Raw genomic sequence first — 25,758 nt, forward strand, 5'->3', positions numbered from 1 at the left:
GTTAAAATTAAAGCTTCATCTGCTCTCTTCTCACCAAAGTCATAATCCCTGCTCACAACATCAAAATCTCCATAGCAACCACTGCAGTTGTCAGCAATAGCACACTTGTCTTACAAGGGGCTTTTTATCAATTGCCTTTGTAATTAAACAAAAATGAGGAGAAAACTCATGATTCACAAAGGGAGTGATTTCTTATGAAGCTGAACTGTTTTGGGCACAGTAAACACTGGTAATGCTAAATATAGTTGGGATGGTAAATCACTGGCAACGGTACCAAGTTTAGCACTGAAGGCATTTGGTCTGGCACCGGTGACAGTTCATTTACAGGTGGCTTTGCCATAGCCGGTGAGTGGCCGTTAGCAAGAAGGCCACCAGCAGAAGGACACAAAGCCCATGCGACAGACTGTTCCACAGACACGAATCTGACAGGCAGCCAGTGGAAGAGCTTTAGACTTTTCTATCAGATTTCCCCATGACACATCTTTTGGCCAAGGTCTTCTTGAGTATAAATGGCTTTTGACAACAGAAACAACACAACGAGGTAATGATTATGGTCCATCTGGTGTCGTGAAACTGCTCAATGGAGCTTGGTTACTCCCACATTTCCTTGCCGTGTTCTATAAAGAGCTGGTTCAGCCACTGGAGTAGGGTAAGCCTCAACATCTTTTCAGCTCAGAACTGGTTTGCTGTTACCATCCACTGAGCATCCATCAGAGCCCTGCCTACATCTCCTGTACTTCTCAATGAGAACTTGACCATTATAGCGGTCTTCCACCACTCAGTACTGAGGTAGCAAGTATGTTCTCCTGCTTTAAGATTAATGTCTTTAGATATTGGTGTCAAATCCTGTGCTAACCTAGAAGAAATGAAGTCTAGTCATATCCACTACCCCAAGGGGGAAAATCAGGTTTCTCTGCCCCACTGGGACAAGCCCAAAGAAGTGGGAAGGGGCCTTCTGCCGCTTAGGGAAACCTCAAGGCACTGTAAGAACCCCCTGAATGCAATGTCAGGACATCTCACTACGTTGAGCCCATGTTAGCTAGAGAGCAGAAGTGAATTATTTGATCCTGAGCACACTGGCATTAATTTGGGTTATCAGGAATAAAGAGGCAGGTGGTGGGGAGCAGCCCCTGGAAGGCAAAGCACTGCATTTTGCAGGGACAGAATCACAGAATCACAGAATCACCTAGGTTGGAAGGGACCTTTTAAGATCATCTAGTCCAACCGATTAAACAAACAAAAAAACCCACCAAACCCAACAAAAAAACCAAACAAAAAAACACACACAAAACACCACCCAACACTAATCCATATCCCTGAGCACCATGTCAACTCCTCTCTTGAATACCTCCAGGGATGGTGCCTCAACCACTTTCCTGGGCAGCCCATTCCAATGTCTGGCAACCCTTTCAGTAAAGAAATATTTCCTAATATCTAACCTGAACCTCCCCTGGCGTAACTTGAAGCCATTACCCCTTGTCCTATCATCTGTAACTTGGGAGAAGAGACCGACCCCCGCCTCTCTACAGCCTCCTTTCAGGTACTTGTAGAGAGCGATAAGGTCTCCCCTCAGTCTCCTCTTCCCCAGACTGAACAACTCCAGCTCCCTCAGCCTCTCCTCGTATGACTTATTCTCCAGACCCCTCACCAGCTTCGTTGCCCTTCTCTGGACCTGCTCCAGCACCTCAATGTCCTTCTTGTGGTAGGGGGCCCAAAACTGGACACAGTACTCGAGGTGGGGTCTCACCAGTGCCGAGTACAGGGGGACAATCACTTCTCGGGTCCTACTCACCACGCTATTCCTGATACAGGCCAGGATGCTGTTGGCCTTTTTGGCCACCTGGGCACACTGCTGGCTCATGTTCAGCCGACAGTCGACCAACACCCCCAGGTCCTTTTCTGCCAGGCAGCTCTCCAGCCACTCTGCCCCAAGCCTGTAGCGCTGCCTGGGGTTGTTGTGACCCAAGTGCAGGACCCGGCACTTGGCCTTGTTGAACCTCATCCCGTTGGTCTCAGCCCATCCATCCAGCCTGCCCAGATCCCTCTGCAAAGCCTCTCTACCCTCCAGCAGATCAACACTGCCACCCAACTTAGTGTCATCTGCAAATTTGCTGAGGGTGCATTCAATCCCCTCGTCCAGATCATTGATAAAGATGTTGAAGAGAACCGGCCCCAGTACCGAGCCCTGTGGGACACCACTCGTGACTGGTCGCCAACTGGACTTCACTCCATTCACCACAACTCTCTGGGCCCGGCCCTCCAGCCAGTTTTTAACCCAGCGGAGAGTATACCCATCTAAGCCATGGGCAGCCAGTTTCTCCAGGAGGATACTGTGGGAGACTGTATCAAAGGCCTTGCTAAAGTCCAGGTAAACAACATCCACAGCCTTTCCTTCATCCAGCAAGTGAGTCACTTTGTCATAGAAGGAGATCAAGTTTGTCAAGCAGGACCTGCCCCTCATGAACCCGTGCTGGCTGGGCCTGATCACCTGGGCATCCTTCATGCGTTGCATAATGGCACTCAGGATAATCTGTTCCATCACCTTCCCAGGCACCGAGGTCAGACTGACAGGCCTGTAGTTCCCCGGATCATCCTTCCGACCCTTCTTGTGGATGGGCGTCACATTTGCTAGACGCCAGTCAGCTGGGACCTCCCCAGTTTGCCACGACTGTTGGTAGATGATGGAGAGTGGCTCTGCAAGCACTTCTGACAGCTCCCTCAGAACCCTCGGGTGAATCCTATCTGGGCCCATAGACTTGTTTATGTCGAGGTTTTGGAGCAAGTCCCTCACCATCTCCCTTAGAATTATGGGGGCTTCATCCCGTTCCCCGCCCCTGTCTGCTGGTTCAGGGGTCTGGGCACTTGGGGGACACCCTACTCCACTGCTAAAGACTGAGGCAAAGAAGGCATTCAGTACCTCAGCCTTCTCCTCATCCTTTGTCACTATGTTACCTTCCATATCGAGGAGAGAGTGGAGGTTCTCCCGAGTCCTCCTCTTGCTATTAATATATTTATAGAAATTCTTTTTATTGTTTTTAACATCCAGGGCCAGGTTAAGTTCTAGTTGAGCTTTGGCCTTTCTAATCTTTTCCCTGCATAACTTTACTACACCTTTGTAATCTTCCTGAGTCGCCTGTCCTTTTTTCCAAAGGACATAAACTTTCCTTTTTTCCCTGAGCTGTGACCTTATCTCTTTGACAACTCACAATGGGCCTGCCGACCCAGTCATAGGCGTAGTCAAAGGTGTAGCCTTTCTTTTCAAACAGCTCTGTGAAGATGGTTCGTAAATAATCGTAGTCTGGTCTCTCGAAGAAGTCCAGTCGCCGAACATAACGGAGGTACGTGGCCATCTCCTCTGTGGGAAAAGGGGAGAAAAGCAGCAGCGTCAGTTCTGCTCATGTGGGAGCTCCATCACTTAGAAACCTCTCAGATCCAACACACACACTGGAAATACGCTTTTCAATTAGCTCCAATGAGGCTTCCCCATGGCACAGGGCTCACAGCTGGTGCCAAAGTTGGAGGGAGGGCCAGACTCCCAGTGCCACGGGTTGTCCAAACTCTGCTCAGTTCAGCTGAGCCATGTGGACTGAGAGAAACTGACGATGTCCAACAAGTCTTCACCCTCGGTGACCTACCCAGTGGTCTTTTATTGCTAGGTGAATCTCACCCAGCTTTCCAGAGCCTTCCTGCCCCGACCAAAGTCTAATAATAGTCTGCTTTTATTCTGAATCTTCTGAATAAGTTGTTATAAACCAAGGTCTGTGTTTTAGCATTGAGCATCGGCCTGTGAGAGAATTGTCTGGGCTGCCGGTGCTACCTCTGGCTTTTCCTATCAAAGTAGTGTTTTTTAGTAATAGTCCACCTGGCAAATCAATTCAAACACTTCCCAAGCAAAGCTGGAAGTCCCACCTCTGCTCCAGAAAGCTGCTGCTCCACCTCAAATCTGAGCTCCACAGCTAGTTTGATTCTATACATTTGTATAAAACCAAACACTTAACCACATTGTACAATAACTGCCAACTCGCTGAACCTGCCAACAGGATGCCCACGTGTCTGTCTGCTGACACAGACCTTTAAACAGCCACAGCAATTTCAGCTGGGGAGGGAAAGCCAGAGATGCTGGTGGGCACCCCATGGCACCCTGGAGCTCCAGCAGCAGCCGGGGTCTGGCTGCCCAGAGCGCTCTGCTGCCAGTGTCACTGCATCAGTCACAGCCTTCAATATTCCAAACAAGGCTTCCGAGGGGAGGCTACAACATTAATTTACCTGCACACACAGAACACTGTTTGGCGTTAAGCTAATTAATCAATTAATTGTACAAATGATACACCAGCATGGTCAACCTTTAGATGACAAAAGTAAGAACAGCATCGCTTAGCAATACTTAACTCTGTGGCTTGCAGCTTGAACGTCACATTGAGGTAAAAGAGCAAAAAGAAGGAGAAGAAAGCAAATTCCCTCTTCCTGCCAGTACCTCTGGAAGGTGGAGGACAATACGTGCCAGGCGAGCAAGGAAGAGAAATAAGTTCTCTCATATCCCTCCAGCCTAGACCTGCAGGTCTGACCGAGCTCTGGGGAAGAAGCATTGAGGAAAGAGTTGAGAACACCCAATCTGAAGCTGTTCTGCTTGGAACTAGGTGCATTTTGGATGCAAAAATCTGGGGAACTAGCATGACCTGAGTGAACAATGATCCCCTTCCAGGCTTGCTGCCCCTTATGCTGGGACAGAGCCATGCGACACAACAGCTCCTACAGGAATGGGACTAATTGTGGGGACCTAGGTGCTCTCCCTGGTGTCAGGATCTCCACTTCCTAGAAAAAATACCAAAACCACTCTGTGAAGGCCACAGAATACCTGGGGAGGACTTTAACTTCGTACTCGGCTCTCTGAGCTCCGAGGTAGGCTTTTGTTTAACTGGAGAATAGGTGTTGGGCTTAGCTAGAAGCACACTTTGAATAACGCTCTCCTTAGAATGGTTGTCAGAAGGTGGAATTCAATGACAGACACATCATCTTCTAAGCCTCCCACCTAAAATCTTAACACCTTGTAAAACCTTCCATTTGGAAAAGAACTAACTTGGTAGATCCAACATGGTCACTTGGGAGAGGGAAAATAAGGAACTAACAAGGCTTTCTTTTGGAAGGAAGGCAAGAAGTAAAGCAGGAACACAAGGCACTTGAGCCCTGTGCAGCCTCCTTGATGAGAAGAGTTATGGTCATTTTAACCTACAGCCACAAGCTCTCAGGCCCCACTAATCTGTAGCGGCAGCTCCAGTTGTCTCCCAACTTGAGGAACAACATACTGGATAAACATTATCCAAACACTTTCTGCCAGAGGAGCTCAGAACCACCATATTTAACGAGGTATGTCCAATTGCACTCAAATGGTCCCATCGGGGCTTTACCTGGAAAGTTCTCACAGAGAACTTCAACTGGAGTGTTTCTCTTTGTGTCCCCAATCTTCTGATACCTCTCTTTTAAGGTGTCAGCCTGTAGCGCACAAAGACAAAACAGTTGTGGAGAGAGAGTTCAACCATGTGATAAACGACATGCTGTATGGGAAGAAAAACAAGGTATTTAACACCGATTCTGGGTGGTATCAGAAGACGTTACTTGTAACTGAACTGCATCCTAGACTACACTCATGGGAATCCTGTCTTACCCCGTTGGAATTCTCCCTACACATTTTACATGCTATTGGCAAAGAATATCCAAGGACATCAAAACACCTTCAGTACTCGTAAGGAAGGGCACTTGTTCGTGTCCGAGGCTAATTTCTTACCAGTCCTGAGGACCGTGCAGGGGAGCTTTCATGGGCAAGAAAATAAAGCTGCATAAACTATGACTGCACGTCAGTCCTCAGCTTAGAGCCATTGGCAACCCCAACACCTTCATAAAGAACTGTAAAAGCGGATAAATCGCAACGGCAATTTGGGCACGTCGGGTTTTTACCGTGTATAATAGAATGCCACCACACAGATAAGGAGTTTACATCAGTCACACTCCTCCCAAATTCCACACTACCTCTCCTTTCACCCCCAAAGTGTCTGCCACTCAGGCAGCACTGATTAAACAGCTGGTCATAAAAAGAAATGAAACGATTCTCAGTTAGATTTCCCACCTAAATACCTCTTGAGGCAGAGAACTCTGCTCCAGTCGGCACCCTAAGAAGGGGTTTTATTGCCTCCTTTTCAAAATACGCCAATTAGACCTGCCAGTAGCATAATTAGCACAGTAAGATGTTCTCTCAAGACAACAGAGACCGAAAGTGTACGCTGAGGAAATGCAGCAGAGTGAAGATGCCAAGTTCTAGATGAAGCTGAAGAGTCTGTGTTTGTTCTGGAGCTGAAAAAATATAGGACTTCAAGAAGCAGCCAACTATTTTTTATCAAGCCCAGCACTGAACTGAGGAAATTTTGTAGAGACTTGTCTAAACCTGGAATTGTTTTTGAACAATTTACAGGATTAATTTAAAGCAGATGAGTACAAATAAGCCAGAAACAAAATACATAGTGGAATAACACACACTTACAGAGGTGTGAACTTAAAGCTGGAGAGATTATGATTTCTTTCAGAATCACTTTCATGCCTGAAAAACCCTTTTTTTGCTTTTATGAGTCGTTGCCAACATTTTGGCACACGTCTGATAAGGCTAAGCTGAGACTAACTCTGGATAAATGGTGACAAAGCAGCTTAAGGAGGTCTATCACTCAATCCACTGCCCCTGCCCGCGGCAGCACTCTGCTCACGAGCCCAAAAGCTCCTCTCCTTTTCCCAACAGCACTAACAGCAGTTATTGTCTTCATTCATAAACCTTCTCCTAACCTGATCAAATTATATCCCTTCACTCACTGCAATTCCAAAGCTGAACACAGCAGCATCATCATCAGGAAATGGATGGAGGAAAGAAGATGCAGCTACTGACAGCTTCAGGGCCAGCAGGTAACTCACTGCAGTTAACCCAGCTGAGGGCTGCTGCCGCAGCTGCTGGAGCCCGGTTGCTCGCAGCCCTCCATTGTACAAGACATTTCATAAACTTCTAAGCACTGAGTGTCCGGAGTCTCTGGAGGGAAGCCAAGCTCAACACTTCTGCCAGAAAACCGTTCTTTCAAGCTGAAGTCCATCTGCACGTCTGAAACCATCAAACTGCTCCCGTTACAAACATGTTTCTCAGACGCAGCTGGGGGACCGTGTGCCGTAACGGGAACTTCATAAACAACCTCTGTGTTTCAGTCGTGCTCCAGCTCGGGGCTCTCTCCTCGCTGTCCCTGTCCCTGCCCCTCATCCGCCTCCGCTGCATCCTCTCTCCAGACTGGTACCAATTCAGCTAGGTTAATGGTAACTCGAAGTGACACGTAACATATTTCTATCTTAAACTGTTTCCTGTAGGTGAAGCTATGGCCTCGTCGTCAGACTTCAAGGACACAAAGGAGACAACAGCGTTTCTGGCTGGATTTTGCAAACGTTTCCCCACCAGATTCTTGTTTGGACAGAGACCAAAGTTTCAAAGGGCAAAACCTAAAACTCAAACCTACCTTCAATCCTTGCCAGGGCAGACTGCCTCGGAGGAAATACATAAACATATGGCCCAGGGCTTCCAAGTCATCTCGACGACTTTGCTCTAAAACAGAAGAGAGGACAAATTATTGCCGCAGCTGCAGGAACGGGTCTGAGATCTGATCAGCAGCTGCACCTATGTCTGAGATAAAGGTATCACAGGGAAGTTCACTTGCTGTCGGTAACTCGGACCTTGTGCAAAAATACCTAGAACCCGTTACAAAACCCCATAAAATACGTAAAGATCAGCTAGGAGGCATGAGGTAACACAGGAACTGTCAGACATACTGTCCAGCCTGAGGTAGAACAGATAAGAGGTGGAGGTGTTAATTTGAGAGGAATAAAGCCATTCCCTAGGATTACTCTGGGCTGCCAGTGCTGATGGTGCAACTGCCATGTGGTGCTATCCACATTATTTCCTCTGAATTATACAGGAAGAGGCGGGGGACGCTTGCGATCAGCTGCGGGGAACTACCACGTTGAGGAGTGTCAGCCCTTTCCCAATCTCTTCTGCAGATCATCACATCAGAGCAGACCAAAAATAGCTCCTTCCAGCACCGCTTTTGCTTGTGAAACACTTGCTGCTGTTGCCATGCAGATGTTATGATCATAACTGAGGCGGGGAGAAGTGGGGCCTGAAGCCAAAGGAAAAAGCATCCTTAAAATAATCAACCAAAACGTATCAAAAAATCCCAAGGGAGGATACAAGACGGAACAACAAATCCGGAGCGCACAGCATGGGACCGCCGCCGTGCCATCACACAGACGTGGGTTCCCCAGGCTCACAGACCGATTTGATGCCACCTCCCCTCCTCCAAACTCCCCCCTGCCCCGGCAGGCAGGTGACGTGCTCCGCAGCAGCGATCCCAAGCGGATGGAGTCACGGAGCCCACAGGCCCCGACAAATGGTGTGAGCTGTGCCTGGTGCTGCAGCATCTGCACGGGGAGACGGGGAGATAGCGGCAGCGCTTTGCACAGCACGACTTCTTCTTCACGAGCAGCAGCAAATTTAACCCTCGAAAGATGCTGGGGGTGAGAACGCTCAGCAGAAGGGAACTGAGATGACAGTTCCTGTAGGTTACCCTGATACAGCGGTAAAAAGGGGGAAAAAAAAGATGATGTCCTGGGTAATAAATACAATATAGATGAACTTCTCAGGAAGATGGTTGAGTGCACTCATCTTCCACAAAAACTGCAATCAGACTCCATTAGTTTGCTCGGTCCTGAAATGTGAAGGGACTGACTCCACCTGGGTTGGCCTCACCAGCAAAGCATCACCCCATGAAACACCCCTGGGCAGAGACAGAGACAGCCCCTTGCAGGGCTGGTAGCCAACCTTCTCCTCCTCAAACACACCCCCTAGAACTGATCCTTCCCCTGCTTGAGCCACGGCCTGAGCTGCAAAACCCGCAGGGAAAAGGGTCCTACAGAAGGCACATGGTGCACTTCAAACACAAGCGGATCTTACTTTCCGAATCCTGCCACAGAGCACATCCCTGGCACTGGCGGTTCCTGAGCCTGCTCCCACCGTGGCTTCCCGTTCCCCCATCCCCTCCTGACTCTTCACCAAGTTTTCCAAAATTAGAAGTTGGGCTCATCCCTCCTGATCCCCAAAGCCAGCAACCTCTCCAGTGATGCCCTGATCTCAGAGCTGGGACGCTACTCAAAGACCACCCAAACATTTAATAAGTTCTTTTGCCTTTCAGCCACAGAAATGTAATCTTCTGGTACGAAAGCAGGCAGTGAGGCGAGGAGATGAAAGCCAGGTTTAAAAGTAGTTAAATCATTCATTTTCTCCAGCCAATTATTAGGTTAGGGAACATCCAACTCTGCCACCTGAATCCGTAGCTGTGCTATAAAAATCTATTTGGTCATCATTTAGTGTGGCAATTACTACCTGCCTACTTGCCTTTTATCAGCACAGGGTTGCTACCAGCTATATAACTCCTAATAAACACTGTAATTACAAGGCTTCCAACATTTCTGTGACTTCAGCTGTCTCAATTCCTTAAAACAGGGTGGGAGGGGAAAGCCTCACAACTGTAAACGGCATCACAGCACTAAACGGCTCACAAATAGCTCAAAGGGCACAAAAGAGCCACCACTGGAGCTCTACAGGACATGGCACGGCGAGCTCCCACCAACCACACAGACCTTTGCCAAGATGAGTGTTGATGGACATGTATCTCGCCGTTCCAGTTAAGCTCTTGTGTTCCCTGTAAGGTATGTGTTTTTTGGTTTCGGGGTCAATGTACTCCTTCGCCAATCCAAAGTCTATGATGTGAATGACGTGCTCTTTCTTATTGCCTTGCCGGCCAATAAGGAAGTTTTCTGGCTTGACATCTCGGTAGATGAGGTTCTTCGAATGCACGTACTCCATCCGAGATATCTGCAAAAAGATGAGGCAGAAGTTAGGTGCAAGCAGACTGGCTACCGTGCTCCCAGCTAACGAGGCAGCGAGATTTCGTCGGCCCATCCCCGAGCGTCTCCTTGGAGCTACCTCAGCATTCAGCTACTCTACGAGAAACGCAACGACAGTCGGAGCGAACCGAGGCAGAAGTTACCAACAGAGCTGGGTTGTGTCCTCCGATGCAGAGCTGGAAGAGGAACTTGCCATCCCCTCCTTTCCCTGGCTCCCGCACTGTGCTCCCTGACTTTATTCCTATAGAAATCGCAAGGGCTGTTTCTGAAATGTTACCACCAGGACCCAGCTCTTGGAAGGATTCCCCTGGGAATTGCAGCAGCCTTTTTGTATTGATTTTAAACACACTAAACTGGTTACCAAGAGCTCCTCCCTTGGCCACAGCCTTTCCTTGTTGCTCTGTGTCTTACCGCCTTCCTCCCTCGACCCATATGGTGTCTTAGACACGCCAGATTCCTCATGGAGGAGGATTTTTGGGCAGGCAGAAGCCTCATGATCCTCAACACTGACTAAAAAGAATAATTAATCTCATTGGTTGTCAACTAGGAATAGCTGGAATGTTTTTCAGCTTTTGACTAACACTGTTCTGGCAGAGTGACTGGCAGGGAAGGTAAAAGGGCAGGAACCCCACTTCCAGGGCAATGGGGGGCCGTTTCCCCTCTAACAACACACCTTATTCAGATGTTTATCCTTATGGTGCTTTTGAAATGAAATATATTGCAGGTGAAGTTCCAATAGGCTGTCGAGCAGTTCTCCTTTGTGTTCCTAACTTATTAAGTGATTCCAATTGGAAATCATTCCCAATTTCATTTCATTTATTAACTTTTCATTTTTTAAGGTTTTAAATGAAAACATGTGAATTCCCACTTGTGGCTGTATTGGTCCATGACTGCACAGCAGCTTTTTAAAGGGGGATGTTTCTTTGGAAAGGCCACCTACCCATCTGCATTCCGACCCGTGACACCATCACAAAGCTCTCGCAAACTCCAAATTTTGCACTAATGAGCGTCAGTCCACAGAGGTCACTGCCGCACCGCTGCGGTGGACCTCACGGCGTGATGCTGTCTGAACTGGGGAACATCTAAGGCGAGAGCCACCAGCCGCTCACCCCCAGGGAGCTCCCTGAGGGGAGTCACTGGTTCCCAAGCGGTTCTGGTTTGTTACTGGGAGGGTGGCTCCTCACCTCCGGCATGCGGCAGGCTGGAGCGTAGGCTGCTGCAGATCACCAAAACCAGCTTGGTGACCAAACCCCATGTCAGCCCTTCCAACCATTCCCCTTGCCTCAACCACGAGGGCCAATAGACCCCAACTGCTCTGTGGTTTCTCGCTCTGAATCCAGACACATCCTCACTGGCAAACCCAGATCTCTCTTTTCTTTACAGATCTTGGATCCACACCTTGCTGAAAGCTCCACGCGCGTGGGAGCTCCATCCTGCTCCCAGAGGTCTATCAGAGATCTTATTGTAAGGAAAATCTGCTGTGTTTCCACCTCTCGGAAAGAAGTAACAGGCAGGAGGGGGCAGCGCTCCTTATAAAATAAAAAATGCTGTACGGGGAGGGCAGGGGACAGGAAAAAATCGACTGCAGGTGGATCAGTCTTAAAAAATAGGACTTTCTCAAAGGCTCTTCAAAGAAGGTAACAGCACGTGCTGCTGGTCCCCCCCTCTCTAAGTAGCAATTTACTTCGATGTGCTGAGAAAATGGGTTTCACGGCTACCAGCCATTATTTCTAATCAATTATAGGGTGATGCAGAACAGAGCAGATGCTCGGGACTTCAGCCATTCTTCACGCTTTGAATCATTGACAGGACACAGCAGCAGGCTGGGAGACAAAAAGGTAAGTCGGGAGGCAATTCAAATTAAGATGCAACCCTTAAAAGTGGAACAAAGCCTTTCCTCGCCTCTCCATACATAACAAGCTTTCAAACAGAGCCCGACTGGCTCAGTTGATTTGTCCCTGCCACCAGAGAAGCTCAGTTGTTGAAATGGCCAACAGCAATTGCACTGCCCAAAAAAAGCGTTTTTTTTTTGTTCCTTAAAACCCCATAGCAAGTCGCATAGGCCAGATGAACAGATGCGCTCCAGCAGCACTTGGAGATACCCATTTACCTGCTTTTTTGCTTCCACTACACACACAGAGAGACCTTTGGTTCTGTCATATTCCTTCTTCTTTACTTCCACCTGCCTGGATGCTTCGTGACGTGCTGCTGGAGAGCTGTGCGCAGCCAACAATGGCTAAAAGATGCTCTCTCCAAGTCAGAAAGACGTTTCCCAGAATAGCCTCCATGCTTTATTGACCCTGACAAGACCCTCACCCTGCTTGTGGCTGCTACTGATGGGGAGCTGGTGATTATCTGCCCTGCATCACCCTTCCAGGCTTGCTGCCTGCGGAGAAACGAGTGGTGCCAGTGTGACCTCGGCCTGGCTCAGGCCCACAGCAGAGCTGAACAAGAGGAGACGCAGAGTTCCCTCTGCAGAAACGTGCTGGATGCAGAGATACGATGCCCACTCCTTTGTGTTTGAACTCCAGGCTCTAATCCCTGTGCATTAATTCTTCTATGGACAGAGAAACCAATGCAAAGAGCTGGGACTAACTATTGGAATTGCTTTGACACTGGAAAAACTGACTGAAGCAGCGTTAACATCTACTCTGTTATTTTAATGGTAATAAGAACAGACTATGGCATTTTATCACAGGGCACAGGAACACCAGGGGTGGATGGGAGACTCTGCTTGTGAATCAAAGCAGGATTTCCACAGCCACGGCCGGCCGAGTCCATCTCCTGAGCCATAAATCTCCATTTCAGATGTGGGAGAAGCCCCAAGGGGGGCAGAGCATCTCCTGGCACACAGCAGGACCCCTGCGCTGCAGCTGAGAAACGAGAGGATATTTGTGACATTTAATCAGATGCCAAAGAAACCCATGCTTTTATTTTCCTTTCTCCTGCCAAGGAAGTAAGCGCAATGAACCCTCTTTCCCTCAAAACGTAACTCTTGAGGATCTGATCTCACCGGTAATCTCATCTCTGGACCCTCCTGATAAATTTGTGCCCTTCTTACACAAACTGAACATAAATCAGATCAGCAGAGATAAACATTTCTTCCTTTTTAAAGGCTGTTTTGGTATCTGTGCTGGTTTTAGCTGGGGTAAAGTTAGTTTTCTTCACAGCAGCTGGTATGGGGCTGTGTTTTGGATTTGTGCTGGAAACACTGTTGATAACAGGGATGTTTGAGTTATTGCTGAGCGGCGCTTACACAGAGTCAAGGTCTTTTCTGCTCCTCACCCCACACCGACAGTGAGGGCTGGGGGGGCGCAAGGAGCTGGGAGGGGACACAGTGGGGACAGCTGACCCCAGTGACCAAAGGGATATTCTCTGCCATACGACGTCGTGCTCAGTGTATAAAGCTGGGGAAGAAGAAGGAAGCGGGGGATGTTCAGAGTGATGGTGTTTTTCTTCCCAAGTCACCGTTACATGTGATGGAGCCCGGCTTTCCTGGGGATGTTGAACACCTGCCTGTGATGGAAAGCAGGGAATGAATTCCTTATTTTGCTTTGCTTGTGTGCGCGGCCTTTACTCATTAAACTGTCTTTATCTAACCCATGAGTTCACTCATTTTTATTCTTCCAGTTGTCTCCCCCATCCCACCAGGGTGAAGTGAGCGAGCGGCTGCTTGATCCTACTTGCTGGCTGGGGTTGAACCCCGACAGTGCCTCTTACACAGGATGATTTTGATGGTCATCAGTCAAAAACCTTTTCACCATGACTTGGTCCACATCTCAGCCAGAAGAACTTGCACAGTGCCTGGCTCAACAGACCTTGTCTCTGACAGCAAGCACTTAAAGCAAGGGTGAAAATAACCTTTACTCCCAACAAAACTGAGCTGCCAGAGAGCATCGCACATGTGGGACCTGGCTAAGAGGGAAAAATTGAAGAAAAAGCCTTCTCCCCCAACCCAAACACCGAGTCAGTTCTGCAAAGCCCTGAGATGACGTCCAGTTTATGGGCTTTAGGGACTGACATTACTGAACACGTTTTTAATTGCCGAGCTTTGCTTCGTTCGGGAACGTTGGACACTCTATCTATTGAGCTGCACATGGAGGATGGAGGAAGCAGTTCCAGTTCGATGCTCTGAGCACAGCAGCATGAAGCATCGGAGATGCACAAGGAATATCAGAGCTGGAAAACCTCCACTGGGGAAGGAAAACAGAGGACTCCTTCAACGCAGGTTTTCCCTGAGAGGTACCAAACAGCGCATTAGACTAAGAGCGTTTCTGATTTAACCCAAGCTCTGAACAGAACACACGCTGACCAGAAGTACATGCAAGCCTGGTGACAAACCTGAGGGCTGTGTGGGTCACCCCCTGCCAAGGCAGACCTTCCTACTGGGTCATCTCATCTAAAAAGACTCCAAAACAGGGTTCTCCTTCTTCTTGAAGACTCATTATTGCCCAGCCTCTCTCTCCCTCAGCCAGGACAGTCTTCTTGATGTAAAACCGTACTTAGATTCTCCCATAAACACAAGCAACACTCCTTAAAACAATGACGATATATTTGTTTCTCCTTCCTAGAGGGCTTTTCTTTCTTCTAACATCGATAGAGTTAAAGGATCCACCCCAGTCCTGGGATGCTGCTACCTGTCAAGCTAAGTAAGACCAGCCAATCTTACCAGCACGTAAGGTTAAAAAACATCTTTCAGGGATGCCTCTGGTTAAAAATTGACCACTGGACACAAAAAAAGGAGACCAGGTGCCACCACACCACATTTGAAGTTCCTGCCTAGTTTTAGCATGCGGCACAGGTGTAGGTGTGCTGGAGATCTGCTGCAGCGACGCTCAGGCTCAAGGAGGGAGAGAGGGGAGAAGGGAGCTAAATGGGACCTTGAAAGAAAAGGGACCACACAAACAGCAGAGGAGGGACTGGATGCTCCTAAAGACATGGGGATCATCACAGGAAGGGAGAAAGATCTACAGAACAAAAGGGGGGACACTTGACATCCCCCTGCTGCCAGTGTTGCTGCTCCAATGCAAAACCATGCACAGCAGCGCTCTCCTTCCTCCCTCTCCAGAGGGGATGGAGCCCAAGGCTGCAGAGGCAACGCAAAGGTGACTCCCATCATTGGGGTCACCTCCTGGGAGCTCCCCAAGCCCCACGCTGCAGAGGGGCCTCCCAGAAGACTAGCACTGCTTTACCTTTGGGTGGTCTTCCTGGGCTAAAAAACTCAATAATTTTACATTTTGGTGAGAACCAAATCGGAGCAGTAGTTTTCTGCAATGTGCTGAGTTGTCCCTCACTCCCTACATCAGGGCAGGGTGCTCCTCCACTGTCTGGGTGGCACCGGGCCATTCACAGTTTTTTGGAAGACTCCCTGGATATTGGGCTTCATTCCCAGGCGTGTCAAGCATCAGAGGAGAGAAACGCTGCTCGTGCAATGCACTGGCTTCTGGCAGTGAAGTCTTATGTCTCCTCAGGCCTGGGGTGAGAATCACAGCAGCTTAAGCAGGCCTGGCGGCTCAAAAGCAGGAGCAAAACATAACTTATGGAGGTGAATCCACTGAATTTGACAGTTCAACTTTCCCATGTCTCTCACATTGGAGTGTGACACAGTGACTACAATGATTTAGTGTAGGAACTAAGATAAATCCAAGACCATTTCCCCCAAAGCCCTGTGACTGGAGTGAACAGTCTTCACTGCAGTCCAGCTGTAAAACACGTCTCCGAGGGCCAGGTGAGCCCTTCTCCCAGGAAACCTGCCTGGGAAGGGGATGGGGCACACCAGAAGATGCTAAATCTGTCTCCTTAAACGCATAAGCTCCAAGCTGGTAACTCATGTAATCTTCCTGAGAAGACTGGAAAGGTCTTAAAACATCTCCCCATGGCAAAAGGAGCAGCACTGCCTGCTCCTTTTGGGGAACATCAACTCCTCCATTTGCAATTGCTTTTGGTGTCCCCCTACATCACCCAAAGCATCTGTTTTTCAAACTGGTACCAGCGTCTAGATGAGCTGGCAGGCCAGCTGAGGTCACAACATCAGCAGATGATGCCAGTGAAGACCATTCAAGTATGGAGCTAATCTGCAGCCCTCGGGCTTGGCAAAAGCAGAGGGAACCTGTTGTGACAATCTTGATTTCCCCAGCAGTCTCACCGGAATAAATTCCCATCTTTACATTTTACATCTTTACAACCAAAAGGTCACATAAGCTATACCCAAGGCTTTGCCATCTGTTGCCACTTGATTTAATTAAAAACTACTATAAATTGGTTTTCCACCAACGAAGGAACACTCAAAGCCAACAAAACTAGACTGCTCAGTGGTAGGAGGACAACTTCATGAACCCAACGCCAGGTAGGTGCTGTCCAAACTTCTGCACCTGGGACCTCAGTTTTCCATTTGCGATTCCGCTGGGGCAAAGCAGTTTATTGAGAAAGGATTGTGTTCCCTACTCCCTTACCACCTTCTCTTTATTTCAACTCTGCTATCCACAGATCCATTAACGTGAACAGACAGTCCCACCTCTGCTGAGTCACTTAGGCACCTGCAGACCATGGGCTGAAAAACAGCAAGCCGAATGGAAAGGGTAACTGACTGGCCCTACCCACTCGTGGAAGCTCACTCATCGCATTTAGTATGTTCAGTTTTCACATCGTCCACTTTTAATCCGAACACAAATCCAAGCTACCACTCTCAGCTTAGTTTCCTCTTGTTTTCAGGCAAATAAGGGGCTCTGTGATGCTGCTCATACATCTACCAGTTTCCAGCTGTTAGTCATTTAAACCCATTGGCCAGTTTTGACCAAATTTGACCAAGGAAGAGACCCTGAGTGCTGGTACTTTGGCTACGGAGAGCTCAGCTCCCATCACTCTGAGAGGTTTCAGTCTATGAACAGCCTGGTAGCACCAAACCAGTCAAACTGGTAGGAGCGTGGGAGGGTGTTGTGCTCCCTGTGTCCTGGGGAGTGGGTAAGAAATGAGATGTTCTGGGGATGTCCAAGCAGAGGGAGGGAGCCGGGGTAGATACTGGGGCAGGAGCGTGTAGGGGACATAGGACACAAGTCCATAGGAATCCAGCTTCACTGGTTCTGCTATGCAAGGAGCAAGTTTGCTCATAAGCATAATTTGACCTCCCCTTCATAAGCAACAGTTTTTCTCAAACCCAAGAAGTTTTCTTTATAAGAAAGATGGAGAGAGACTTTTTACCCAGGCCTGTAGGGACAGGACATGGGGCAACGTTCTTAAACTGAAAGAGGGCAGGTTTCGATTGGACATAAGGAAAAGTTCTTTACGATGAGGGTGGTGAGACACTGGAACAGGTTGCCCAGAGAAGAAGAGGATCATTGGAAGTGTTTAAGGCCAAGGCCTTTGAGCAACCTGGTCTAGTGAAAGATGTCCCTGCCCATGGCAGGGGGGTTGGTCTAGATCTTTGAAGGTCCCTTCTAACCCAAACCGTTCTGTGATTCTATGATGGAAGGAGATTCCCTCCAACCAACAGACATTCCCAAACCTTGCACCAACCCTTCCTTCAGCTATCCCAGTGCTGACAGAAACACGAGTTGGCATCGTGGGGGCTGCGGACAGAGCCCTGCCCGCCGTTACTCACCAGCTGGATGGCTATCATTAATACCGTCTTCAAAGTGAACGTCCTATCACAGAGGTCAAATAAATCTTCCAAGCTAGGACCAAGCAGCTCTAGTACCATGGCGTTGTACTTTCCACATGGTCCGAAGTAATACACCTGGGGAAGCCCTTCCGCTGGAAAAATATGAAAAGAATTGAAATCAGTCAGCGGGACGTTAATATTCTTCTTTCTGAGTGTAAATCTTTCACTGGGCAGAGGCTTTATTTTTACCTCTCGAGTGTCCCGTCTGTTTGATGGTGCCCAGCAAGCAAATAAGTTTCAGCACACACCGTGCATGAACCCAAGGCCAAATCAGTGAAGGCTTTGCTCAGCTACACCCTCGGATAGACAAATGGATTTCAAAGCCATCACACGACCACATGAAAGCATCGAGCTTTGGCAGCATAAATGCTTGGACTTCATGTAAGGAGATGCAGAGTCCCCTCCATTGCACTACACACCAGGCAGAGCACAACCCCAGCTGCGGGCTGGCACCCGGCTGAGCAGCTTGGAAGATGTGACAGCCCTTGCAGAAAATGAGGCATGTCCGAAAAAGGGCTGCTTTTTCAACCAAGATAATATGTAGTCATCGTTTTCCAGCACACCCTTACACAAAGTTTACTGTTATTACGCTTACAAGAAAAGGGGAAAAAAATAAGTTTTCCTATAAAATAGAGCAAAGATTTAAGTTTTGACCCATCACCACATAAAAATAAGGATTCGCAGTCATTAAGCATACGTGCAGAGCGTTTTGTGAAGTCATACGCAAATCTCTTGACACCCGACTGGCAGGAGTCAGAGCATCCCCTTCCCACCCAACAGCTCAGCAATGGGTTTCTCAACGAGAGCAGGCAATATTTATACTCAGCCGACAGTGGCTTTTTGCGTGGATCAGCTTTCTGAAAGGCACCAGAAAAGGCAAAAAACAGCCTTGGTGTCTGAAGCTGTGCAGCGCTCCTTGAACTACCTTTTAGTCTGAAAGAACAGTCAGACCAGCCCATTCAGGGAGGAATTCAGTGCAGGGCTAACTGCAAATTTTTCTAATCAGCATCTAGCACAGGCGCTCAGTGTCCCAGCGTCACTATCAAGCTGCATAACACTCTTTTTATTATAATATATTTCCAGTCTACATGCCATAAGCAGTTCCAAAACAGAATGGAAGGGTTTTTTTTTTTTGTTTGTTTTGAAATACAGGGTTTTGTCCTATGTCAAAACAACATCTTTGCTTCAACACACAAAGACAGGACACCCTGCCATTCAGTGTAAAGGCTCAGCACGGGGAGCCTGCTACCTACCCAGCCTTTTTTACAAAGTCATACAGAGCACCATGAATTATACTGCATGGGACCTCAAAGGATAGGGATTGTAAATTTTACAGCATGTTTTAAGTAAACACACACACGCACCTATATTTACATAAGAGATCCGTATTAAAAACAGCAAAGCCCCTCACTGATTATCAGCCACCAGAATTAAACTGCTTGTGTAAGTGGCCAGTGCTGTGCCTGCTCCACGGCGTGCTCAGGTAGCTCAGCCCAGCACGAGTCAAGGTGGTAAAATAGAGAAACACAAAGGCTGGAGTGTGTCAGTCACACAATAACTTGGGAGTCCTACTACAGATCTAGGGAAGCATCGTTAATCTGCCCAATGGCACCCATCAATTTGCCAGCACTAAAGTAAACGCAGTGCTGAGACTACTACAGCTTAAATATTACAGAACTTATGCTCCCATGTATTACTCAAAAAGAACAAAATGCAGCTTGACAAAGATTACCATAGGATGGTTTTAATCTCATTAACTCACATGCTTGGGGAATCGTATTAGGTATCAGTCATCGGGACGCATTAATGAGATATTACAGAGTATTGCAGGAATTCCCAGTTGAACCGGAGTTTTACGTTTACCCAACCTGGTCTTGGGAGGCTGCTGCTCCAAACAGGGCTTCATGTCTTACGAAGCATTAACAGCAATTAAGTCCTCTCAGAAAACAGGACGCTTCAAAGCTTCGACTTCAGAAAGTCGAACAATGATGGGATGTGACCCAGGAAGCTCTAAAACATTTCCAAATGTCCCCAAAGCCAACATGAATGATAATTCAACGCTATCAGCTTAGTGCTGAAGGCTGGAATAACTGCAATAACTCGTGAAGTAACTCATGGTGAGCCACTGAGTTTTCAGTAAAATCTGATGAGGACTTACCCACGTTACCTCTAATACCAAGATCATCATCTCTACTTTTTAAAGAATAATAGAGAATAATGGAACAGAGTAACAGAATATTCCATGGAAAGTTTAAAACTGAGACCATTATAAATTCAAGACACATATACACAGTCGAGTACTTCTACCACAATTTCTACATCAGGAAAACAGTCTTGAAAAGGGCAAATCAGGAAGGAAACCACTTGGATTAGGAGTGTGCTAATTAAGGAATACAGGAGAGTACAATTGCAGAAAGGCTCTTAAGGAAGGTGAAGAATCCCATTCCCAGAGCAAGGGGAAAGGAGTACATTTACAGCCTTACTTGGTAAAGAGAGCGCATTGCAATTAAAATTAAATTCCTACTGGACATAAGAATCAGGAAGATAAATCGCCGCAAGACTCAAACGACGGGAATTTCATGTAGGAAAGGAAGAAAGCCAACTATTCAGTGCTCTCTGGGGTCCCAACCCCTTGGGTTGGCTTTACCCGCTCAAAGCCTCGCCAGCCCAGAGCACCCCGTGACCTGCAGTGCCATTCCCAGCTTTACACCTCTGGAAGGCTCTGCGCTGGCTGGGAGCTCCGCAAGGTGAAGCTGTAGCAAAGAACATTAAAAAAAGGCACCCTAAGTGCCAGCCTACAGAAGCCATTCTTAGTCTCAGGCATATTTTTAGGATTCGATTTTTCTCTGAGGGTTTTCAGCAGCAATGCTCCCAGCTCTGCAGTCAAGAGCCTTACCTCTTGGCTTTGCTAGAATAAAAGCGCTGCAACGGATATCTCATTTTCAGACCCAGGCTGCATCACTCACCCATCCTAGACCCAAAGAATCATCACTGACAAGCCCTTCAGAACCTCCCAGCCCAAGCCTGGTTACTGAAACAAAGTTATGAGGGATGCAGGGTAACGCACCCTCAGCTCGCTCAAACACAACTCAACATTCAGCGTCATTTTAGGAAGGGGCGAAGCTGGAAAGAGAACCTGTAGGCTTGATGCAAATATTAAGGCTTGATGCCTGCAGGATCTGGATGATTTCAGGGTGCTTCTCTGCAAACTTGAGCTACAGGCACCTCTGGACCCATTCTTCTTATGAACAGGAAAAAGGGGCAGCCTAAGAAAATCTGCATAAAATTTTATTTAATCACAGCCCATCCACATAATTCAGGATGCAGCTTGGCTCTATTTCAGCAACAAGCAACGTCTCCTGGTCCTACTGAGTGAGTCCATTGCCACAGTGAACCACAGGAGCTTCACAAATATCCCCAGCAGATCTGTAAATGCTTAAGAAGGACATTGCCAACAAAAGAGATTGATTGAGGAAAAATTATCTTTTGTTCAGGCAGTTGAATTTGAGGTTTTTAATGGTGAGCGATTGTGTCAGCAGAGGACTGGAAAGGTCAAACGAAGCCACGGTGCTGTGAAGCGTCTGTCCTAGATGAGCAGTTCTGGATTCAGAGAGTGCAGGATGAAGAGCCATGGTCAGTGCAGAGGTCTCCTCGTGAGGATCCAAAGCTACAACTCACCACTTGAAATCAAACCATGATCAGTTTAACGAAGTAACATCTAAACAAGGAATTTCTCCACGGCATTAAACACAACCAACGTATTAAGGCATGAAAATCCGGGCATGGCACTGGCAGGTTCTCCTTGGGAGAAAAAGCAGCCTGTTATAGTGGAGGCTGCTGCAAGCAGAAATCATCTGAATTTGCTTAACGGCTTCAGTCCCGCTGCTGGGCGATTTGGCTCGGCTGCACGTAAAAGGCCCCCACGCCACCCTTGCTCTCCTGGAAAGTTTATCACCCTAATAAACACAGACTGATCACTGCACTGGAATCCACAGGCAAATTCTGCTTTTTCAGCAGTGCGATGTCTTGGAAAAAAATTCAAGCTGAGCACAGCGAAAACCCAGTGCAGCGTTTCGGAGATGAAAGCATCGCGGCTGGAACAAGAGCAAATGCAGACATCAAAGCTGGAAACTCAGACGCTGCTTCCACTGCACTCCTCTGCAGCCACACGGCTCTGGCCTCGGCTCTCCTGAGACGTTGAAACTCTCACTGCTCCTGTGGGATGCCACCAACAAGGACTGTCCCATCCTCACTCCACCCTCACCCATCCCACCACCTCCCTGTGCTCACACGGCTGAGCAATAAGTTGGATCAACCCAAAAAAAGCTTGGTGTTTGCTTGAGCTTGAAAGCAAGAATGGGAACAGTAACAAAGAGCAGGACCACGGCTCCCGGGGAGAGCTTCATCTGAGGTGGATTAACACCAGGGAACTACACCTCTCAGCAAATTTCCATCTCGAGGTCAGGCATTCTGGCTGATCCAAGCAGTGCTGTCTTGCTGCCACATGCTTCATGGCACGACTAGCCGCCCTAATAACCCATCAGACTCCCAGCACACCCCAACAAGCCACGTTAGTCCAGGCATCAGATGTACAAGTTGTACAGACAGTCCAAAGCCATTTCCAGGACTGGTTCTGAGCTGGCGACTGGCAGAGAGATGCTCATCAAAAGTTATGCCCAAGAGAAATCTGATTTTGCAACACCTGCCTCACGTGAAAGGTGCGGAAAGCAGAAACCTTCTGCTGCAGCAGAGAATATCTACTGATGCTCCATGTATGAGCATCATGAGAGGTTATGAATAAACCTCGTGCAACAGCAAGTGACCCAAAATACACCCAAGGAGAGATGAGGCAGCAAGTGCAGGAAGCTACATCAGGGAAGGCGCAAAAGTCGAGTTCCTGTACATCAAATCGCCTGGAGACAACCACGACTTGTGAAAACCAAACGATACTGGTAGCTTCTGAATCACCAGTATTTTTTGCTCCCATGGGAAATTGGTTTCCGCTGCCCTTAGATGTGGTGGGGCCAAACGAAGAGGAGCTGACATCTTCAATGTCAAGAAGAATCACAGAAGAATTTCATAACCTCTCTTCATGCAGGCATCAAAGCTCAGCTTGGCCGCAGAGGGGAGACACTCCTGAGGAACCCCAAATTAGATACCTGCAGGCAGAGGTCGGGGGCAGCGATCCAGTGTCAAGCAAAGGGCTGAAGGCGGACGCGGGAATGATCTCTGTGGGAGCAGCAAGGACTACTCTTCACAGAAATGGATGCAGAGACACGACAGCAGCATTCGTGCATACAAAGTTCTGCACGATTTTAAAGCAGCACTGATGAATGGGACGTAGATTGTCACCAAATTCTCATTCACAGCAGAAAGTTTATTTTTACAAATCACAGAACACAAAATTACACGATAAACAGCATAAATAGCAACTGCGGGAGAGCTGAACATCTATAGCTAAAATTAAACATGTTCCAAACAAATTAAACAAATTGCTTTAGAGTAGTCAACCCATTTAAGCTGATTACACTAATGAGGATCTACCCTTCTCTTAATTTTCAAATCGGAATAACATCCTGGCTGAAACAGAAGCTTTGCCATCAGCATTGACTGGGCCAAGATCTCATCTTTTAACCTCTTAAAACACGCCCCGTGAGAGTGGGTTTAAATCCACCCAAACACCTCGGTTAACGGGTTATGTTTATGAGCTGGAATTACAAAGTCTCGTTCTGACCTTCAGGTTTCTGAATAATCTGCTTCAAAAATAGAAAGACGGGAGAAAAGTTAAGATAGGCTTGTTACTTGGAATGAAGTTAGCCGGAAGGTCTTTCAAATATTTGATTTGTTTCAGAGACGTCTTATTTCAAAGCAGGACTGCAAAAGCTTGTCTGTACAGCCCTTCACCTTCAACTGTAACCAGAGGAGTTCGGGGAAGGATAGAGATTTTTGGTGATTGAGAATATTTTCTCCTGTTTGTTTTAAGAGAACACCCCGCAGTTGAGATGCAAAGGAAAAAGAGCAGAAAATGCAATTTCTGGCTCCAGCACCAACTGGCAGGTAGAAAAGTGGGTGATGACACAGGGTCTGCCACAATCTTCCCATCACTCCAAGACTTTATAAACCTCAGACTCTGGCATCAGATGAGGGAAACAACCTAAAAATAGTAAGCTGATCCAACACATGTGCAAAAACATCAATGTACAGAAGTGGGACTTGAGCACCATTGTGACTTGGTGGTGACTGCAGTCAGCGGGTGGGCAGGCACTGCAGCAGCTCCCTTCCCACCGCGCTGGTGGAGATCAGAGATGACCAACCTGCTTGGGAATCACAAGTGTTTTCAGCCCACCTTGAGGCTGTAAAGCTCCTGGATATTTTCCTTCTCTCCTGAGCTTTGATACTGTGGTTTCAGAGCCCACGATTTACCCTTAGGTCTCTCTCATTCAACTGAATAGGGTGAAGAGCAACTGGACCTGTCCAGAGCATCTTGGCAGCTTCCAACCCTCTCCTGCCGCCTTCCCCACAGTGCTGCTGGGAGGCATCTGGATCATCCTTGGCTTTGGCTCCTCTGGGAGAAGGGGCCCTCAGCAGAGCATGGCTTAGCACAAACCAGTCTCAGCTGCTCCTCTCCTTGCCCAAAGGCCAGCAAGGAAGGTGGCAGAGTCAGCAAGGTGCCCAGCAGCCACCTCCTCAAACCTCAGCTGGCTGTTGTGCTGTCTCTCTCTGCGCCCAGCCCCATTTATTCCACATCTCTCGTCTGTAACTGCTCACCCTATTCCAGATGGCATCTCAGCAGCCCTTTCACAGCGTCATTATGAGCTCCGCCTACTCACGCTCCCCCTGAACATCCTCCTGCTCCGTTTGCTCCAACTGCTGCCAGACACTCGGCTCTCCGCTGCCAGCCCTTCACATCTTTTTCCTGCTTCGGCTGGTCAGTGAATCATCTCCCTTCTAGCAAATGCTGAGTGCTCCAGCACGGCTGCTGAGCTTAAGGGCTTTCCGTTTAGGCTGGTCAGCGGGCGAGAAGGGTGCAGATCTGCTGCTGAGAGAGAGGAGAGGCAGGACAAGGCGCTTCTCCTGCCCTTGGACGTGCAAGAGACAGAGCTCAAACACTCTCTGAACCCAAGAGGTACTTGGAAACAAAGCAAGGGAGAAGGTCACAAGCTGGATCAATACTTTATCCCCTGATGGCCGCAGAGCAAGCCCAGCTTTAATGGAAAGAGCTGACACTCGGCACAATAGCTGTGTACAAGCCACGAGCAGACAGAGCTACTCTCATCTCCAACGCGTTCGCTGCCAGACAGACTCCAAGACTCCAGCTTCACTCTAGAAACCCCACATAATTTAAGCATCTTCTCAGGATACGCAGGATGCACTGAATCCCTGCTGTGTTTTGAGTAGCTTGTTAGTATTTGAAACCACAAAAAAAAAGGTACGGGAAAAGGAACAGAAGAAAAACAGACATGGGAAGGACAGAAGGAAGAACATATTTGTTCTTGCTGCTGGTAAAAATCCAAACGATTTGATTTTTACGTCAGTTGCAGAAAAACAATTTTCACAATCATTGTGTTATTAATTGTGGGGTAGCATTTCATTTTGCTTGAGTTGTACAAGCTGGTTCCCTGATAGCGTGGCTTGACTCTATTAAACACTCCTCACAGACACAGAGAAAGAAGCAGTTCTAGAGAGGGTACCGAGAGAATGTTCACATTTGTATTCATAAAAATAAAGGAAGATTGGGAGGAGAATCAGCTCTCGCTGGAAAGGCTGAGCTGCAAGAAGGCTTCCATAATCTAGGAAATTTACCCAGAAACATCCATTTGCAGGCAGGTTTTTAGCTGTAGGAAGTAAACTACAGTCAAGTGAAATTGTTTCAATTCTTGACAAATACAAAAGAATAAAGTTCAACACAATAAATTGCTCTTTTGGCAAGTTTCAGGAGATGGAATTCAAATTTCTAGGGCTCAGGGGAAATGACTGCACTCAAATCTCCGTATTACCTCTGGGTTTGTATCGATATGCCCTTTCCAACAATTTCTTGTTCCAGTGAGGATGGCAGCTGGCACATACAACAACGCCTTAAGAGAAGGTTTTAGAAGAGTTACTTTAAACTCCCCCAAAAAGTT

The 25,758-nt window shown here is 47.8% G+C and overlaps 1 protein-coding gene across 5 annotated transcripts in view; it reads right to left on the reverse strand.

The window, feature by feature from the left end:
* The window catches only part of CSNK1G1 (casein kinase 1 gamma 1), a 66,852-nt gene that overhangs the window by 15,516 nt on the left and 25,578 nt on the right, over nt 1-25,758 (reverse strand). For all 5 annotated transcript variants that reach the window (XM_074156502.1, XM_074156504.1, XM_074156501.1 and 2 more), the window contains exons 4-8: nt 17,576-17,727; nt 9,712-9,946; nt 7,536-7,621; nt 5,406-5,490; nt 3,207-3,355 (exon numbers count right to left, since the gene is read on the reverse strand). In XM_074156502.1, the coding sequence (XP_074012603.1) occupies nt 3,207-3,355; nt 5,406-5,490; nt 7,536-7,621; nt 9,712-9,946; nt 17,576-17,727 (707 nt within the window). The remainder of the gene's footprint in view (nt 1-3,206; nt 3,356-5,405; nt 5,491-7,535; nt 7,622-9,711; nt 9,947-17,575; nt 17,728-25,758) is intronic.

The sequence above is a fragment of the Numenius arquata genome, chromosome 11 (genome assembly GCF_964106895.1).
Source record: "Numenius arquata chromosome 11, bNumArq3.hap1.1, whole genome shotgun sequence".
NCBI classification, from domain to species: domain Eukaryota; kingdom Metazoa; phylum Chordata; class Aves; order Charadriiformes; family Scolopacidae; genus Numenius; species Numenius arquata.